Source organism: Pelobates fuscus, chromosome 12 (assembly GCF_036172605.1).
Source record: "Pelobates fuscus isolate aPelFus1 chromosome 12, aPelFus1.pri, whole genome shotgun sequence".
NCBI lineage: Eukaryota > Metazoa > Chordata > Amphibia > Anura > Pelobatidae > Pelobates > Pelobates fuscus.
In genome coordinates, this window is record NC_086328.1 from 6,831,141 (window position 1) to 6,845,930 (window position 14,790).

The 14,790-nt window shown below is 41.7% G+C and overlaps 2 protein-coding genes across 2 annotated transcripts in view; one reads left to right on the forward strand and one right to left on the reverse strand.

Annotated features, from left to right (window-relative positions):
- Nucleotides 1–1,544: 1,544 nt before the first annotated feature.
- DHODH (dihydroorotate dehydrogenase (quinone)) lies at nucleotides 1,545–4,480 on the reverse strand. The gene is made up of 9 exons (XM_063438738.1): nucleotides 4,432–4,480; nucleotides 3,666–3,878; nucleotides 2,935–3,134; nucleotides 2,771–2,853; nucleotides 2,449–2,636; nucleotides 2,259–2,372; nucleotides 1,932–2,085; nucleotides 1,700–1,859; nucleotides 1,545–1,623 (listed from the first exon to the last, which is right to left on the reverse strand). Exons 1-9 carry the CDS (start codon nucleotides 4,450–4,452, stop codon nucleotides 1,545–1,547), a joined length of 1,212 nt encoding a protein of 403 aa, XP_063294808.1. The 5' UTR covers nucleotides 4,453–4,480.
- Nucleotides 4,481–13,107: 8,627 nt separating this feature from the next.
- Nucleotides 13,108–14,790, forward strand: part of LOC134579559 (polycystin-1-like protein 2) — a 30,741-nt gene continuing 29,058 nt past the window's right edge. Inside the window, exon 1 of the mRNA XM_063438888.1 lies at nucleotides 13,108–13,407. Coding sequence (XP_063294958.1) covers nucleotides 13,122–13,407 — 286 coding nt within the window. The 5' untranslated portion in view covers nucleotides 13,108–13,121. The remainder of the gene's footprint in view (nucleotides 13,408–14,790) is intronic.

The following is a 14,790-nucleotide window of genomic DNA, read 5'->3' on the forward strand; positions in this document are numbered from 1 at the left end:
CAGGAGGGGGAGAGACAGGGAGACCTTACAGCTGCTGGCAGGAGCACAGCCCAAAGGGAACTCTCACAGCTGGCTTAGAACTACAAGTCCCGTGATGCTCTGCAGCTTTCATGGTTTATCACAATAGCAAGGCATCATGGGAGATGTGGTTCTGGTAAAGCTTCCTGGTTAGCAAGGCATCATGGGAGATGTGGTTCTGGTAAAGCTTCCTGGTTAGCAAAGCATCATGGGAGATGTGGTTCTGGTAAAGCTTCCTGGTTAGCAAAGCATCATGGGAAATGTGGTTCTGTTAAAGCTTCCTGGTTAGCAAAGCATCATGGGAGATGTGGTTCTGGTAAAGTTTCCTGGTTAGCAAAGCATCATGGGAGATGTGGTTCTGGTAAAGCTTCCTGTCTGTTCTATATCTGAGTGCCTGGCTGAGTATGTTGGGAGTTGTAACTTGTAGCTGGGGCTCCTTTTCTTCACCACTGGATAATTACTGGAGTAAAGGGTGCTAGGCAAGTTAATGGCAAGTTGGCAAAGCTGGTGGGAATTGTATTTGGGAAAAAAATAACCAAAAAAACCTGCAGCTCAAATATATACTGATTTGTCTCCCCCCCTCACCCCCTTAGTTTTGTAGTTCCCTTATAAGATCATGGTGGATTTATTAAACTGGTGATAGCACAGGCGTTCCTTAGGTTATTTTCAGAGGTTAGCCCTGCTTGAACACAGTTACCCAGATTTACATTAACTTCCCTGAGTGCAAGTCTGACTGGTTAGTGATCCCTCTAGACGGGGAGACTAAATTTGTAAACTGGAAAATTTCTGTATATTAAGTCTGTTTTTTAAAAATGTTGACCAACATAGCTAAGCCGTGACTATGGGTGAGTTGGATAATTCTCTGAGCACTTCTTTTATCCAAATTCTGAGTATAGTGAATAACCCTGTGTCTGATTACAGCAGGATGGAGACAGAAAATGCAAACTGGAAGGGGGTGAATGGGTTGTTCTAAGTTTAAACTAATGGGTATTTTTACATCTATCATAACTCTACAAGTTTCATATAAATATTGAACTTTTACTCCGTTCGGCACTATGGAATGATTCCTAAGTTTCAATGGTGCAGATATCTCATGTCATCTATAGACTGCAGTTTCAAGGTGGTGTGTTTTGTCCAATTTCTATAAATGTCCTTCACAAGCATTCAGTAATGCCGTCCAGTATTACTTTATACCATAGACAAACAAATATTAAAAGGAATATAGTGAAACACTGCTATTAACAACAGCTCAGATTTTCTAATTCATTTTATTGTAAACGTAAGTTTAACACTTACAGAATAGTATTCAGCACACATTTAATTTTAATACAATTATTTCACTGCTGCAATATCTCAAGAGAAAAGTCACATCCCATACAGAGGATTTCGGTGATTTGGAAGGGCAGAATTTCAGGAGATGAAAATCCTTTTCTTGTTCTGATATTTTTTCCTATGCACAAAGATCCCCGGGCCCTGTTCTTCCCACAGATTGCACTATAAGTCCTTCGTTCCTAGACAGATCCAGGTTATTTAATTGGTCCTCGCAGAGCATTACTCCTGTGATCAGCTCCGACTGCCTCCGAAACGCATGAAAATCCTTGCTCTCTGGAAGAGAATGTGAAGGGTGACATTAAACAAAGCAATTTTAACAACTAAAACATACTCTGACATTAGGACTCACAGAAGTTTGTTCTTTAGCTCCCCTATCACTCTCGCCACAACCGGCGGACCCTGGTAAGTGAGTGCTGTGTAAAGCTGTACCAGCGATGCTCCTGCTAGGATTTTCTCCAAAGCATCAAGGCCGCAACTTACACCTCCAACACCAATAATGGGGATCTTTCCTGAAGGGGCAAGAGGAAAAGGATTAGAGAAAATGTGTTGATGAAGTGGGCTATTGCCCCCTGGAGTCTTACCTGCTGTTAGAGTGTACATCTCTCGTATAGTCTCTGTAGCCATGTCACGTAGAGGGGCTCCACTCAATCCCCCGGCTTCACAGCTCTGGGGGTCTTGCAGCGTAGACGGTCGACTGATTGTGGTGTTGGTAACTATCAGACCATCAATGCCAAGCTGCAGAGATAAATTAGAATGATACATTTAAATTCATTTTTAAGAAATAATAAACATTAGAAAGAGTATTCTCTAATAACCTCTCATCAGATATCCTGACCAGATTACTTCACAAATTCCCATATGCTCCACTTAAACGGTGGTGAGTCCTCTAAGAGTGAATTAGGCATTACCTCTGTCACTACACTAGCAATGTCTTCCTTATCTGCCTTCGTTAAGTCAGGAGCAATCTTTACAAGCAAAGCTGGTCTGTGATCACTTTGAAGAGCGCTACGAGCTTTCAAAACCTATAAAAGAGGAAGCATTTTACAGGAAGCAATGTGTAACGTTAAACAAATACCTCTGCTATGTGCACTGCCATACCTTGGCCAACAGGTGGCGAAGTTGATCTCTGCCCTGCAATTCCCTTAGACCAGGGGTGTTGGGACTGGATACATTAATTACCAAATAGTCTGCAAAAGGTCCAAGCTCCAGAACTCCCTTTATGTAATCAGCAGCTGCATCCTCGGATGTCTTGTTCTTTCCTAGATTAACACCAAGTGGCATCCCACCTTAAATGAGAAAGAAGCATAATAATGAGAAGACTACACATGAGCAGAGGTTGACAGGCTGGACACAGGTGAATGGGACAGTATAGCAGTGTCGATGTGAGCTATAAAAATAGTCTGTATGAGAAATATCGTACCCTCTGTTAGTAAGCTCTGTTTCTCTCTCCTCGCCATCAGTCGCTGACGCACAACTTCTATCCCATGGCTGTTAAATCCATATCTGAAAAGATTTAAAAAAAGGTATTAAGCAACCATTTCTAAGACCACAAAGATTTTTTTCACTCTGTGTATTTTCCATTACCGGTTGATAATTGCCCGGTCCTTAAGCAAGCGAAACACTCTGGGTTTGGGATTTCCTTCCTGGGGCTTTGGAGTAACACTTCCGATTTCCACAAATCCAAAGCCCATTTTAAAAAGTCCATCCACTGCTTCTGCATGCTTATCAAATCCAGCAGCTATACCCACTGGGTTCCTGAAGCGGTGTCCGAGTACCTTCATCTCCTATGGACGGGGGAGAAATAAGGAGCAGGAAAGTAAATACAAAGAACTGGACAGAGTAAAGATAGTGAACAATACGTTAAAACAGACATTATTAAAAGGAATGCACAAGTCATCAAAAAAAGGAATTCCAAGCTTATCTTGCGTTCCTCACAACATCAATATTAATTACTGGGTAAGGGACAATGAAACGGTCGTAAGTTTAAAGGGCCTTTTCTTTTTGTAAGTTTCAACCCCTTAAGAAGAACAATCTGCTCCCTGAAAGCACTATGCTAGAATGGAACATTCCGTTTATTTTACCGCTATATAAACGTCTGCTTTTATTTAATGAATGGGACATTTGATTCTGATACAGGATCATTAAGAATGGCTAGTTAAAATGTATTCATCCTGCACAGTAAACACAGAAATATAGCTTTAAATAAAAAAAATGTTTTGTTTTTTTTAGAAACCGGAGAAACAATGTAAATATAGTGACATCAGAGGACACAATACGGACTGTATGTAAATTTAAACCTCTGTTAGTAAACCTACAAGCTCTATGGAATCATGACACTTAGGTTGTGGAACCAGTCCAAGGGATAGAAGTTTAATAGAGAGGGTGTGCGCCAGTTCAGGTGGTACCATTCGCTGCAATGTTGGCATTAGAAAATTTGTGTAGAAGCGCTCATCCCCCTTTATGGTCAGATAGGAGGTGAAGAGAAGTCCACCGCCTCCAAGCACAATCAGGGCATCCTTCAATCTGCGCTGAAACCAGAAATTAAAAAAAACACTTAAAACAGTACCTTCATAACAAAACCCAAAACTATACCAAGTTAAGGTTCATAGAGCAACCCATAAATGTGGCACGGTATTTTGTATGAGTGGCTTTAATAGGTGAGAGTGGCGCTACCAAGGGCAGAATTCAAGACCAGAGGCATGATATATATACTGCAGCATAAATAACAGCTATTCACCAAACTCTGAACTATAGCAAACACACAGCTAAATGGCCAACGTTAGCGAGAAATGGAGATCTGGAAAAATTGTTCAACTATGCTATAATCACTGTATGGCTATTTTAGCCTGAATTTTTCTGACACTTTGCCAGCTCTAAGGCTTAGCATTATAGGAGTTGCAGTTCTATAGCAGCTGGGGATATTCCTAGCTCTTGGTACAGGAAGAGCAAGGAAGTGACTGCTGCCCTCTGTAATACACACATTGAATCCTAACGTGATGGGGAAGGTGAGTGTTTATTTCTATATGGAGGAAGAGTTTTAGCTGCTACATGCTAGGAAACTGCATCTATAAAATGCATTACCTTCACGTGGCCTGCGATCATCTTTACTTCCGGGAACCATATTGTGAATGGCAACATGTGTTTTGACAGGAAATAGCATCGTCGCCATTTTTAAAGTGGGCAAAGGAAACTAATCCTGTGAGCTGGCTGCATTCAAGGTTTTTGCATGAAGTAAAGCGTGCTTTATCCTTTGCCACACGTAATAATGCAATGCTATTCCTTTCTAACAGTATATATGTAAAACCTATGTAAATTGTCCAATATGCTGCATGTCCAAATAAATTATATTTTTGAACTTTAGTAATCTTTTAATCTTAGCAAATTCTTAACACAAGACAGTAACAGAACCAATAGAGCTCTAAATAGGAGGGTGTTAGAATGTTCTTACTTCGGCAGGTCCTACTCTCACTGCCAACTGTCTACTAAATGAGCTACTCACTTGGGGAAATCCTTCCATCTCGCGTTCTCTGCAGTACAAGGCTTAAATAGGGTCCTGAGATGAGATACCTGTGACAGGGGGCGGTGCAAAACCAAGGAGCTGGCTACACTCCTAAATATATATGGGAAAACAATGTTTAGGTGAGTGCAGCCAGCCCCCTGTTTTCCTTAATGCAGGATAGTACCCGTACCTTTCATCCTTGATACAGGATAGTACCCGTACCTTTTATCCTTAATGCAGGATAGTACCCGTACCTTTCATCCTTGATACAGGATAGTACCCGTACCTTTCATCCTTAATGCAGGATAGTACCCATACCTTTCATCCTTGATACAGGATAGTACCCGTACCTTTTATCCTTAATGCAGGATAGTACCCGTACCTTTCATCCTTAATGCAGGATAGTACCCGTACCTTTCATCCTTGATACAGGATAGTACCCGTACCTTTTATCCTTAATGCAGGATAGTACCCGTAACTTTCATCCTTAATGCAGGATAGTACCAGTACCTTTCATCCTTGATACAGGATAGTACCCGTACCTTTCATCCTTAATGCAGGATAGTACCCGTACCTTTCATCCTTGATGCAGGATAGTACCAGTACCTTTCATCCTTGATACAGGATAGTACCCGTACCTTTCATCCTTGATGCAGGATAGTACCCGTACCTTTCATCCTTAATGCAGGATAGTACCCGTACCTTTCATCCTTGATACAGGATAGTACCCGTACCTTTCATCCTTAATGCAGGATAGTACCCGTACCTTTCATCCTTAATGCAGGATAGTACCTGTACCTTTCATCCTTAATGCAGGATAGTACCCGTACCTTTCATCCTTAATGCAGGATAGTACCAGTACCTTTCATCCTTGATACAGGATAGTACCCGTACCTTTCATCCTTAATGCAGGATAGTACCCGTACCTTTTATCCTTAATGCAGGATAGTACCTGTACCTTTCATCCTTAATGCAGGATAGTACCTGTACCTTTCATCCTTAATGCAGGATAGTACCCGTACCTTTCATCCTTAATGCAGGATAGTACCCGTACCTTTCATCCTTAATGCAGGATAGTACCCGTACCTTTCATCCTTAAAACAGGATAGTACCCGTACCTTTTATCCTTAATGCAGGATAGTACCCGTACCTTTTATCCTTAATGCAGGATAGTACCCGTACCTTTCATCCTTAATGCAGGATAGTACCCGTACCTTTCATCCTTAATGCAGGATAGTACCCGTACCTTTCATCCTTAATGCAGGATAGTACCTGTACCTTTCATCCTTAATGCAGGATAGTACCAGTACCTTTCATCCTTAATGCAGGATAGTACCAGTACCTTTCATCCTTGATACAGGATAGTACCCGTACCTTTCATCCTTAATGCAGGATAGTACCCGTACCTTTTATCCTTAATGCAGGATAGTACCTGTACCTTTCATCCTTAATGCAGGATAGTACCTGTACCTTTCATCCTTAATGCAGGATAGTACCAGGACATTTTATCCTTAATGCAGGATAGTACCCGTACCTTTCATCCTTAATGCAGGATAGTACCCGTACCTTTCATCCTTAATGCAGGATAGTACCCGTACCTTTCATCCTTAATGCAGGATAGTACCAGTACCTTTCATCCTTGATACAGGATAGTACCCGTACCTTTCATCCTTAATGCAGGATAGTACCCGTACCTTTCATCCTTAATGCAGGATAGTACCCGTACCTTTCATCCTTGATACAGGATAGTACCCGTACCTTTTATCCTTAATGCAGGATAGTACCTGTACCTTTCATCCTTAATGCAGGATAGTACCCGTACCTTTCATCCTTAATGCAGGATAGTACCCGTACCTTTCATCCTTGATACAGGAGAGTACCAGGACATTTTATCCTTAATGCAGGATAGTACCCGTACCTTTCATCCTTAATGCAGGATAGTACCCGTACCTTTCATCCTTAATGCAGGATAGTACCCGTACCTTTCATCCTTAATGCAGGATAGTACCTGTACCTTTCATCCTTAATGCAGGATAGTACCCGTACCTTTCATCCTTAATGCAGGATAGTACCAGTACCTTTCATCCTTGATACAGGATAGTACCCGTACCTTTCATCCTTAATGCAGGATAGTACCCGTACCTTTCATCCTTAATGCAGGATAGTACCCGTACCTTTCATCCTTGATACAGGATAGTACCCGTACCTTTCATCCTTAATGCAGGATAGTACCTGTACCTTTCATCCTTAATGCAGGATAGTACCCGTACCTTTCATCCTTGATACAGGAGAGTACCAGGACATTTTATCCTTAATGCAGGATAGTACCCGTACCTTTCATCCTTAATGCAGGATAGTACCCGTACCTTTCATCCTTAATGCAGGATAGTACCCGTACCTTTCATCCTTAATGCAGGATAGTACCCGTACCTTTCATCCTTGATACAGGAGAGTACCAGGACATTTTATCCTTAATGCAGGATAGTACCCGTACCTTTCATCCTTAATGCAGGATAGTACCCGTACCTTTCATCCTTAATGCAGGATAGTACCTGTACCTTTCATCCTTGATACAGGATAGTACCCGTACCTTTCATCCTTGATACAGGATAGTACCCGTACCTTTCATCCTTAATGCAGGATAGTACCTGTACCTTTCATCCTTGATACAGGATAGTACCCGTACCTTTCATCCTTAATGCAGGATAGTACCCGTACCTTTCATCCTTGATGCAGGATAGTACCCGTACCTTTCATCCTTAATGCAGGATAGTACCCGTACCTTTCATCCTTAATGCAGGATAGTTCCCGTACCTTTCATCCTTAATGCAGGATAGTACCCGTACCTTTCATCCTTAATGCAGGATAGTACCTGTACCTTTCATCCTTGATACAGGATAGTACCCGTACCTTTCATCCTTAATGCAGGATAGTACCCGTACCTTTCATCCTTAATGCAGGATAGTACCAGTACCTTTCATCCTTGATACAGGATAGTACCCGTACCTTTCATCCTTAATGCAGGATAGTACCAGTACCTTTCATCCTTAATGCAGGATAGTACCCGTACCTTTCATCCTTAATGCAGGATAGTACCAGTACCTTTCATCCTTAATGCAGGATAGTACCCGTACCTTTCATCCTTAATGCAGGATAGTACCCGTACCTTTCATCCTTGATACAGGAGAGTACCAGGACATTTTATCCTTAATGCAGGATAGTACCAGTACCTTTCATCCTTAATGCAGGATAGTACCTGTACCTTTCATCCTTAATGCAGGATAGTACCCGTACCTTTCATCCTTAATGCAGGATAGTACCCGTACCTTTCATCCTTAATGCAGGATAGTACCCGTACCTTTCATCCTTAATGCAGGATAGTACCAGTACCTTTCATCCTTGATACAGGATAGTACCCGTACCTTTCATCCTTAATGCAGGATAGTACCCGTACCTTTCATCCTTGATACAGGATAGTACCCGTACCTTTTATCCTTAATGCAGGATAGTACCTGTACCTTTCATCCTTAATGCAGGATAGTACCCGTACCTTTCATCCTTGATACAGGAGAGTACCAGGACATTTTATCCTTAATGCAGGATAGTACCCGTACCTTTCATCCTTAATGCAGGATAGTACCCGTACCTTTCATCCTTAATGCAGGATAGTACCCGTACCTTTCATCCTTAATGCAGGATAGTACCCGTACCTTTCATCCTTGATACAGGAGAGTACCCGTACCTTTCATCCTTAATGCAGGATAGTACCTGTACCTTTCATCCTTGATACAGGATAGTACCCGTACCTTTCATCCTTAATGCAGGATAGTACCCGTACCTTTCATCCTTGATGCAGGATAGTACCCGTACCTTTCATCCTTGATGCAGGATAGTACCCGTACCTTTCATGCTTAATGCAGGATAGTACCCGTACCTTTCATCCTTAATGCAGGATAGTACCCGTACCTTTCATCCTTAATGCAGGATAGTACCTGTACCTTTCATCCTTGATACAGGATAGTACCCGTACCTTTCATCCTTAATGCAGGATAGTACCCGTACCTTTCATCCTTAATGCAGGATAGTACCAGTACCTTTCATCCTTAATGCAGGATAGTACCTGTACCTTTCATCCTTGATACAGGATAGTACCCGTACCTTTCATCCTTGATACAGGATAGTACCCGTACCTTTCATCCTTAATGCAGGATAGTACCCGTACCTTTCATCCTTAATGCAGGATAGTACCCGTACCTTTCATCCTTAATGCAGGATAGTACCAGTACCTTTCATCCTTGATACAGGATAGTACCCGTACCTTTCATCCTTAATGCAGGATAGTACCCGTACCTTTCATCCTTAATGCAGGATAGTACCCGTACCTTTCATCCTTGATACAGGATAGTACCCGTACCTTTTATCCTTAATGCAGGATAGTACCTGTACCTTTCATCCTTAATGCAGGATAGTACCCGTACCTTTCATCCTTAATGCAGGATAGTACCCGTACCTTTCATCCTTGATACAGGAGAGTACCAGGACATTTTATCCTTAATGCAGGATAGTACCCGTACCTTTCATCCTTAATGCAGGATAGTACCCGTACCTTTCATCCTTAATGCAGGATAGTACCTGTACCTTTCATCCTTAATGCAGGATAGTACCCGTACCTTTCATCCTTAATGCAGGATAGTACCAGTACCTTTCATCCTTGATACAGGATAGTACCCGTACCTTTCATCCTTAATGCAGGATAGTACCCGTACCTTTCATCCTTAATGCAGGATAGTACCCGTACCTTTCATCCTTAATGCAGGATAGTACCCGTACCTTTCATCCTTGATACAGGATAGTACCCGTACCTTTTATCCTTAATGCAGGATAGTACCTGTACCTTTCATCCTTAATGCAGGATAGTACCCGTACCTTTCATCCTTGATACAGGAGAGTACCAGGACATTTTATCCTTAATGCAGGATAGTACCCGTACCTTTCATCCTTAATGCAGGATAGTACCCGTACCTTTCATCCTTAATGCAGGATAGTACCCGTACCTTTCATCCTTAATGCAGGATAGTACCCGTACCTTTCATCCTTGATACAGGAGAGTACCAGGACATTTTATCCTTAATGCAGGATAGTACCCGTACCTTTCATCCTTAATGCAGGATAGTACCCGTACCTTTCATCCTTAATGCAGGATAGTACCTGTACCTTTCATCCTTGATACAGGATAGTACCCGTACCTTTCATCCTTGATACAGGATAGTACCCGTACCTTTCATCCTTAATGCAGGATAGTACCTGTACCTTTCATCCTTGATACAGGATAGTACCCGTACCTTTCATCCTTAATGCAGGATAGTACCCGTACCTTTCATCCTTGATGCAGGATAGTACCCGTACCTTTCATCCTTAATGCAGGATAGTACCCGTACCTTTCATCCTTAATGCAGGATAGTTCCCGTACCTTTCATCCTTAATGCAGGATAGTACCCGTACCTTTCATCCTTAATGCAGGATAGTACCTGTACCTTTCATCCTTGATACAGGATAGTACCCGTACCTTTCATCCTTAATGCAGGATAGTACCCGTACCTTTCATCCTTAATGCAGGATAGTACCCGTACCTTTTATCCTTAATGCAGGATAGTACCTGTACCTTTCATCCTTAATGCAGGATAGTACCCGTACCTTTCATCCTTGATACAGGAGAGTACCAGGACATTTTATCCTTAATGCAGGATAGTACCAATAGGTACCTTTCATCCTTAATGCAGGATAGTACCCGTACCTTTCATCCTTGATACAGGAGAGTACCAGGACATTTTATCCTTAATGCAGGATAGTACCCGTACCTTTCATCCTTAATGCAGGATAGTACCTGTACCTTTCATCCTTAATGCAGGATAGTACCCGTACCTTTCATCCTTAATGCAGGATAGTACCCGTACCTTTCATCCTTAATGCAGGATAGTACCCGTACCTTTCATCCTTGATACAGGATAGTACCCGTACCTTTTATCCTTAATGCAGGATAGTACCTGTACCTTTCATCCTTAATGCAGGATAGTACCCGTACCTTTCATCCTTAATGCAGGATAGTACCCGTACCTTTCATCCTTGATACAGGAGAGTACCAGGACATTTTATCCTTAATGCAGGATAGTACCTGTACCTTTCATCCTTAATGCAGGATAGTACCCGTACCTTTCATCCTTAATGCAGGATAGTACCCGTACCTTTCATCCTTGATACAGGATAGTACCTGTACCTTTCATCCTTAATGCAGGATAGTACCCGTACCTTTCATCCTTAATGCAGGAGAGTACCTGTACCTTTCATCCTTAATGCAGGATAGTACCCGTACCTTTCATCCTTAATGCAGGATAGTACCTGTACCTTTCATCCTTAATGCAGGATAGTACCCGTACCTTTCATCCTTAATGCAGGATAGTACCCGTACCTTTCATCCTTGATACAGGATAGTACCCGTACCTTTCATCCTTAATGCAGGATAGTACCCGTACCTTTCATCCTTAATGCAGGATAGTACCCGTACCTTTCATCCTTGATACAGGATAGTACCCGTACCTTTCATCCTTAATGCAGGAGAGTACCTGTACCTTTCATCCTTAATGCAGGATAGTACCTGTACCTTTCATCCTTAATGCAGGATAGTACCCGTACCTTTCATCCTTAATGCAGGAGAGTACCTGTACCTTTCATCCTTAGTGCAGGATAGTACCCGTACCTTTCATCCTTAATGCAGGATAGTACCCGTACCTTTCATCCTTGATACAGGATAGTACCCGTACCTTTCATCCTTAATGCAGGATAGTACCCGTACCTTTCATCCTTGATGCAGGATAGTACCCGTACCTTTCATCCTTAATGCAGGATAGTACCCGTACCTTTCATCCTTAATGCAGGATAGTACCCGTACCTTTCATCCTTAATGCAGGATAGTACCAGTACCTTTCATCCTTGATGCAGGATAGTACCCGTACCTTTCATCCTTGATACAGGATAGTACCCGTACCTTTCATCCTTGATACAGGAGAGTACCAGGACATTTTAACATTAAAACAGGAGAGCACCTGTTCAGATTTATACAAGCAGCTCTCCAAAACCACGCTGAGCATTCAAGGGAAAAAAAATTACAAAGACATAAAAAGATAATGTGTTTTAACTAATCTCCTTGCAAATAGGGAACCAATATTCAAATAACAGCAAACACACAGCACAAACACACAATACACTAATGAAAGCTCCATGTGTGCTGAGCACTGAACAAACATAAAACACAAACATACTACACACCAACAACAGCAGGCATCACGCAGAAAGCACGCAACACAAATATATTTCAAAGAACATCATTCATGATGATTAATTGGCAAAGCTGCCTCTGGTATATGTTCAGAGTATTTTAATGTTGGCCCTTCCCCCCTCAATGCAAGTTATGCGATGATCAAAATAGGCAAATTAATCCTAGCAATTATCCCAAACCTTTCAGTCATTGCACAGACATGGCACAGCTGAGGATAGCTTTTTTGTAAAACTAAAAGATCAATTTCAATTATAGCGCCAACATATTCTGCAGGGCTGCACAATAGTTAATCCAGCCCCACTTCTGAGTAAGCATGTGCAGACTATAAAGCCATCAGACAATGTGTAATTATTTGTATTTTAGAAAATAATATTATATATAAAATTAATCTCTGCGCTCAAACACCCTCAACTACTCTTAGGCGGCGCCAATGGCGGTAGTTTTCACCAGCCCAAATACATAGCAGGAAAAAAATCAAACCTTACTTGCACACTATCGCGAATCCCTATGTACCTTTATTGGGGATAGTGTGTAGGTACCCGTTATTTTGTATATGTTATATAGAGAAGCCAGCGGATGCTTTTATTTAAGGGCATGTAAGGGAGAGAAGGTCAATACGATTGTCTGGGGAGTTGCTGTACCTCTTGTGCAGAGGGGGGGCAGCCGGGCATGTGGGCCTGGAGTTTAAATGACATAGGTTCCATCTGTAATGACACAAGTGAGCGAAAACATGCCTCTAGTCAGGGGCTGTAATACGATTTGCAGCGTTTTGCATCCTTGGGACCTGATGGTCTGCAAACATTGTCCCTCCCAGCAGCTAAGTTTGTCCAAATCAGTTCATTTTCATATATACATTTTCGAGCTATGCCAGTTTCTGGAGGCTAACTTCCTCGTCACTGCTCCTCGTTGGGAATCCCTGGTTGTTTGGTTCAGATCAGGATGCGTAGCGTACTGGATCCGGATTATTGTGTCGTTTGTTGTGTCATTTTTTTACTAAGTGCCCAGCAAGGAATTCTGACTGCTTCGTCATGTCTGGGCCCCAGCGTTTCTTATCTGGGTTCTTGTTACCAATTTGTGCAGCAAAGGACAAACTATTGGGGTGCCCAAAACTCCTGCTTGGCATGCGAGGGTCAGTTGGCTAACGTGTCTGATGGCTCAGTGCTGGCATTCCTGGTGGAACAACTGAACCAGTCCTCGATGTGGTGGGTCAGACTTGACACCAAAGGTGAGAGACATTGTGAATAGTTTCGTAATATTAGCAACTCAAGGCGACTGAGTGGAACATGAATACTATGTTACAGCATGGGTTACCTCCAACTACAAGTCACATGATGCTTTGACGCCTTTAGATTGTTTAGAGTTGTAGTTCTACAAGAGAAAAGTTACATTTTCTGCGCTCCAACTTTGAGTTACAGAGTCATTCTTAATTCTAGTCTTAGGGTCAATAGTTATCTCAATGTAAATATAAACATTTTTGTTTATTTAGTCTTGAGACAAATACAGTACACTTCTGGTGGGTTGTTTAAACTTTTGGTAGTACTTTTTAACTTTTGATCAGCTTTTTTCTAAATATTCGAATGTTTCTTGCATATTTGATTTAGTCTATGATAGTTCCAGACAGCCAACGATGTTCAGATGATACTGGATTAAGGGTTGCACTTGGCCCCTGTGCTAGTAGTTACAAATAATTTGGTCTAATCTCATCCTTACTGCAACATGTTTTCTTCCTCCCATGCTAAAGGTGTAACTGGCACTGTGCCTTATATAAAGAGTCAATAATATCAGGTAAAACAGTAGGAAAAGGTCTATCATCCTGTATTGAGTTAATGCCACTTTGACTGCAAATTCACCCCCTCTGCTCAATGGAATGAAATTCTTCCAGTCTATCGCCTCTCTGCTTTTTTCTCTCTCTCTCCAACATCTTTCCCTTCTCACTCTCCTCTCGCTTTACTGGCATTTGAGGAATTAACAGCAGTTCTAAAAATTCTTGTACCTGGTATTAGAATTATATCTGCATGTCACTGTTCTAAATTAGAATACTTTGCACGTAGGAAGAGATCTGAGATTTCTAGCCTCGCTCCCAGACATTTGTGCAATTCTTCACTGTATTATCTTTTGTTTTATATATACATCTCCCAGTATTCTTACAACCATAAAGCGACAAGACACAGGTCCCATTTCACAATGGTTTCTACACCAGCCCATCGAGCAATCCATCGAAGGAGGGGAGAAAGCCTGGGCTATAGGAATGTTACCCAATCCTAGTAGTCTCGAATATATTCAAGCACACTGCGTAAAGCGTGCAATTAACGGAAAAACACCCAAAAAATGCACTTACTGCCCTGTTTAAGTTTCAGATGTGTCCGTTAAATAGTATATAATAAAGTTATTTAACAGTTTTCATGGATGGATTCATTTTATAGGTTAGAGAAAATAGCACAATGCAGTAGACAAAAATATATTTTCACAGCATTTATAAACACTCCATCCCCCCCCAAAATATAGTATGTGAATATGTAACAGAATAAGCATGATCCGCCCTGTTTAAACCAATGATAATTCATTATGCAAATTCCAAGTGGTGTGCAAAGTGGGGTCTGAAATGGGA